The sequence below is a fragment of the Trypanosoma grayi genome (genome assembly GCF_000691245.1).
Source record: "Trypanosoma grayi strain ANR4 Tgr_226_V1, whole genome shotgun sequence".
NCBI lineage: Eukaryota > Euglenozoa > Kinetoplastea > Trypanosomatida > Trypanosomatidae > Trypanosoma > Trypanosoma grayi.
The window spans coordinates 3528-8460 of NW_008825845.1; the positions used below are offsets into that span (position 1 = coordinate 3528).

Consider the following 4933-nt stretch of genomic DNA (forward strand, 5'->3'; position numbering starts at 1 on the left):
CCGCTGTCAAGCCCGCCTCGCCTGCACCAGGCGCTGGCATTGCTCCTGCAGCGTCTACATTTTCAGGTAATAATAGCGCCACTCGCCCACCTGGACGGGTCTCTGTGTACACGTGCAGTGCCAGCGGGGTTGCGGGACTATCTGGTGTGGGCGACGCGTACTCACGTGCTTCTTTACGCATTGGCTGCGGCGCTCTCTCCTTGTCAGCACTGGTGATGCGCGCCAGCATGGCATCAAGGAAACTCGGCGGCTGTCCACTGATCGGCCGCGTGGGGCTTTCTCCCTCCAGTGCGCCAGCCAGGTTTACCCTCACACCGCCAGACACCGACACACATGCCTTGTGGATAGCACTACTCATTCCCGCTCGCGATAAGACGGGGGAGGACATGCGAACCGCGTTCATAGCCGCATCGTAAGTCTCTGCCCCGGTCGCACCCTGGGTGAGATGAGCAGTGCAGGCACAGCTCTCACACAGGACACCTATACCTCCCTCAACGCCCATCACCGAGGAGGACTGAGGACGCCCATCCACGTTGGACGTACCCCTCCCTGTTGCACCTGCATCCAACGTGACGCAAGAAGCTGATGAATGTCCTGCAGACCGCAAGGGGCGTGAGGAGGCGGCGCCGACACCCACATTTTCCCCCCACTCCTCACCGCTCCTACATGCCCCATCCAAGGGGATAGGGGTTTCATGCCTATGATTCGTAGAGCCTGAGCCTAACTGGGTCCTGGATCCTGCAACTGCAGAAGATGAAGGCTGCTTCTGTTGTAGGTGTGTCATCANTCCTGCAGACCGCAAGGGGCGTGAGGAGGCGGCGCCGACACCCACATTTTCCCCCCACTCCTCACCGCTCCTATATGCCCCATCCAAGGGGATAGGGGTTTCATGCCTATGATTCGTAGAGCCTGAGCCTAACTGGGTCCTGGATCCTGCAACTGCAGAAGATGAAGGCTGCTTCTGTTGTAGGTGTGTCATCACTGGCGACTCCGCAGAATGATGATTTTCCTGCAACTGGGATGAGGTTTGATGTCGCCATGATGCAACGGACCCCGCGCGCAATGGCGAGTCCACACTTAACCCAGAGAAAAACAATCCCTCGTCATCCGGATGATATTCCATGTTGAATCGCTCTTCATCTGCTATGTTCTGAAATACAGTGGCCGCCATCTCCTCTGGACTTCTGTCATGCCTGAAGCGTCCGCTTGGGTACTGCAGCAACGAGTTGCCCGAGGCGTTGAGAATGTCATCCACCACTGTATCCACATTCCCAGCGTCCATTGGCTCCCCCCCTTCCGACAGCAGCGCCCCATCTTTCGTAAGAGCACCCTGATGGGGGGAAGTGGAGTGCCATCCAGACGCCTGAAGTACTGACAAAGCCACGCAGTTCTTCTCAAACGCTTCTTCATCTTCGCCCTGAAGAGGAATGCCCCACTGATCAACAGGTCGCACCCCAGCTGTCGATGGATCACTCTCGCCCCCCTCAAGACGGTCACTCTGCGCCGCACCCTCCTCTGACCTCGTTATCGCTCCGCCTGATGACATACCCCTTCCCGACCTGGACTCTCTTCTGCCTTTACCTCCCTTCCCATCTCCATCCACCCTGTTGCCGTCTTGGTCAAACCCTTCCGACTCGCTGTGCCCGTCAACAAAAGTGGACTTCCGCTGCTCCGCGCCGCCCAGTGTGCCACTATCCTTCGAGTGTGCATCCATGTCCGCGACGTCAATAGCTCTCGGCCCACGCCTCGCTGCTTCTGCCGCCATTCCGCCTTCTTCCCCCCTCTCCTCGTCTCCATCTGCCTCTTCGTCTGCGCCTTCCACCTCCCTGCCGAAGCGGCTGAGGAACGGCAGCTTGACCGATTTCCTTTGAGCGTTGACCCTTTTTCTTCCTCTAAGACTTCCGACGTAATCTTCGTCCTCCCCAGACTCCTCTTCCTGCACATTCTCAGTATTTCCAAGTGCCTGCAATGCGGATCCGGCGACTGCATTCTCAATAGAAGTATCACCTTCTTGTGCTGTGGGCGCCTGCATGTCAATGCCAACCTCTGTACTCTGAGCGTCATTCTCCTCCTTGAGCTCGGTGCCAACGACATCCTTGGTCTCTACACCGGAGGCCGTTGATTTCTCCAACCTATTGACTTCCTCACGCCGAGACGCGGAAGCAGAGGAGGCATGATCCGCCAACACCGGCGTGAAAGCGTGTGCTGCATGCACCCTATGTGCAGATGACGGCCTTGCTGATTTATTCCTACCCTCTGCTTCGACCTCTGCTGCTTTATCATCGGGTTCCTTTTCGCGAAAGGTTAGTGCGTCATCAAACTGGACTCGCCGCCCTTTCTTGACGGGCTTAAGCGTCAGCACCGCCTGAGCACCATGTGGTGCCAACTTCACGGCAATCGTTTGCTTCTGGACAAGATAGTCGACCAGTGCCTTTAGTTTTGCATTTTGGAGCTTTTTTGCATCAATTTCGACAAGTCCTTCGACTGGCTTATCAGACTTATTCATAGCATATAAAACGTAGTTGTCAAAGTTGGGTAAAGCCCCTCCCTCTGCTGAGGCCGCCGCATCATCCGTGTCGTTCCCAACTTCATTGCTGGAGGCGTTGCTCTTACTTTTCGCACTCTTCTTGCCGCCCTTTCCGCCTCTCACGGAGCTGTTCCGCTTCTTCCGCGTTCCCGCACTGCCTGTTCTCTTCTCCAAGCGTCCCTTGAGCACGAAGAGGAGGCTATCACCCACCTCCGCTGTCAGCAAAATTGTCTCGTCTCGCTCCTCCAACGGCTCTGTAGGTGGCGTCTGGTCTTTTGTAGGAAACTCGGTTGTTGGTGTCTCTGCTTCCACGAACGAAAGACTCTCCTCCTCCACCACGGCGAGTCCTTGTGCCGTCTTCTTTGATTTTTTTCTCGCACCAATATCGCTTGTCGACCGATGGTTCTTATCCGCCCATGCAGATGCGATCTCGTCGTCCCTGTCGTTCTGGTTAGTGGCATGCTTCTGCTTCAGAATCTTTTGATTGGCGAGTCGCTGCTCTATCTCCGCGGCATACTCTTCCCCCGACTTGTGTTGGGCGCGCTTCTTCTTCGGCCGACACTGCTGGAAGTAGTAGTTGTAGTTGAATGTCTCGTAGAGCTGCTGCAGGATCTCGATGAGATCCTCACGCATAGGGTACACCTGCGTTCCGGGCGAGGCCGGTCGCATCCACGAGGCCAATGACGGTGTGTTGGCGCCCGTCTCCACCAGCGTGGAGAAGGACAGCCGCTGCTCCGCCGCAGCCTTGTCTTGCTCACTCCCTTCCTCGGAGTCTTCGTTAGAGTCCGTGGGCATTGTTCCATCCAGCTTGCCAAAGTTATTGCCAGACATCGGCATGTACCGTTGCGCCGATGTAGTTGTACGCATCGTCGACCCTAGCGTTCTGGAAACAGCGCTCCCCCTGGCGGAGCCCAACATGTCAGACGGGGAGTAGCACATGGTGTCTTGTGTCCCCTCGTCCTCTTCGTCCTCCGGTTGATCGTGGGAGATGGCATCGTACATGAACTGTAGCAGCCTTAGACCTGCAGCCTCTGCGTCGCAGCAACCGGTGGACTCGTTGTCCACGGAGAATGCAATCATTTTTTTCTCCTCCTCAGCACTCCTCCGTGATCCACTGCTGCTGAAAGATGGACAGTGGCTTGGCTCATTCAATGTTGTGGAGTCCACTGCTCCGGTCGGGCTTGACACCTTCCCACTGTCTAACGCAGATGATGAAGCTACCGTCTTAAAAGAGGATACCATGGGCCTTGAATACCGCTTCTGTTGAAGCTGCTGTCGTGGTCCCTGTGCTCCTGGTACCCAGTCAGAGTTCACATTAGCCTCCAAATCTGCATACTGCGTATTCGGTATTTCCAGTTCCACAGACTCAATGATCCAAAGAAGTTCTGAGAGATTTGATGTTACTCTGTCCGCAGAGAGGGGCGACCGCTGCCCCTCCGTGCCCCTCTTGGCCTTCTCCAGCTCCAGCTGCTGCTCCATCTCAGCAGCGACCCGTCGCAGTTCCTTAATGGACAGGTTGGGTGGAGTCTCCCGCTCGAAAAAATCGACGTCGGTGTTGGTGGGGGAACTTTGGAACGTGAAGGTATTGCACTCCAACAAGTTACGCCCCATCACCTGCTGCAGCTCCTCGCGGACGTTGAACTGCCGACCAACGAAAACAATCAGCTTTGCAGCCTCTAACTGCACCATTTCTTTGCGGCGTTCCTCTGGCGCCATTGGGACCTTGGCGTTGGCGGCCGCATTCTGTACAACAGCCTCAGCAAAGTTTACCTTCATCAGCACGGAGTCCATCCGGTGCCGCAAAGAAGCTGCGCTAAAGCTGGAGACCGTGGTTGCGGAGCTGGTGTCACGATTCCTTGAACGGTCACTGGAAGGTGTGAGTACCACGTTTTCAGAGTGTGGGGCCAGACCAAACGTGTCTTGCAAGGCTGGCTTCTGGCGCCGTAATGACGATTCGTCCATGTCTTTGCCGCTGTTGTGGGCCTTTTCTTTCGCAAGGGACGTCGGGGGCACGAAGTGGACACGTGTATTGTGCTGTCTTGCGCTCCTGATATTTCTACATGCGGAAGAAGTCTCCAGAGGAGACGGTTCAGGCGATGGTGAGACCGGTCTCGACATGGTTTCCCTCTTCACCCCACCTCTCTGTGCCCTGCGGTGTGTATCAGAAAAACCTGTTGTTGCTGTTGCTGTTGCTGTTTTGCCTTTTTCCTTTCGTTGTGATATTTTCCTTCTCCCACTTCTCTCTTGGGCCCTGCGCTTGCCGCAGCTTCTGTCTGGATGGCAAGAACACCTTGGTGCAGAGAGAGAGCACGGACAGAGAGGAACGTGTCGTGGGGCTCACGCCTTCAGCCACGGAGGAGATCAGGCGCGCACTAACGCAGCGTACAAAAAAATAAATAAAACAGC

General features: G+C 55.9%; 1 protein-coding gene across 1 annotated transcript in view; it reads right to left on the reverse strand.

Annotated features, from left to right (window-relative positions):
* Nucleotides 1-4645, reverse strand: part of DQ04_02261020 (hypothetical protein) — a gene marked incomplete at both ends in the record, with an annotated part of 4857 nt that extends 212 nt beyond the window's left edge. Inside the window, one exon of the mRNA XM_009311687.1 lies at nucleotides 1-4645. This exon is cut by the window's left edge and continues 212 nt beyond it. Within this exon, the coding sequence (XP_009309962.1) occupies nucleotides 1-4645 (4645 nt within the window).
* Between the last annotated feature and the right edge of the window lie 288 nt (nucleotides 4646-4933).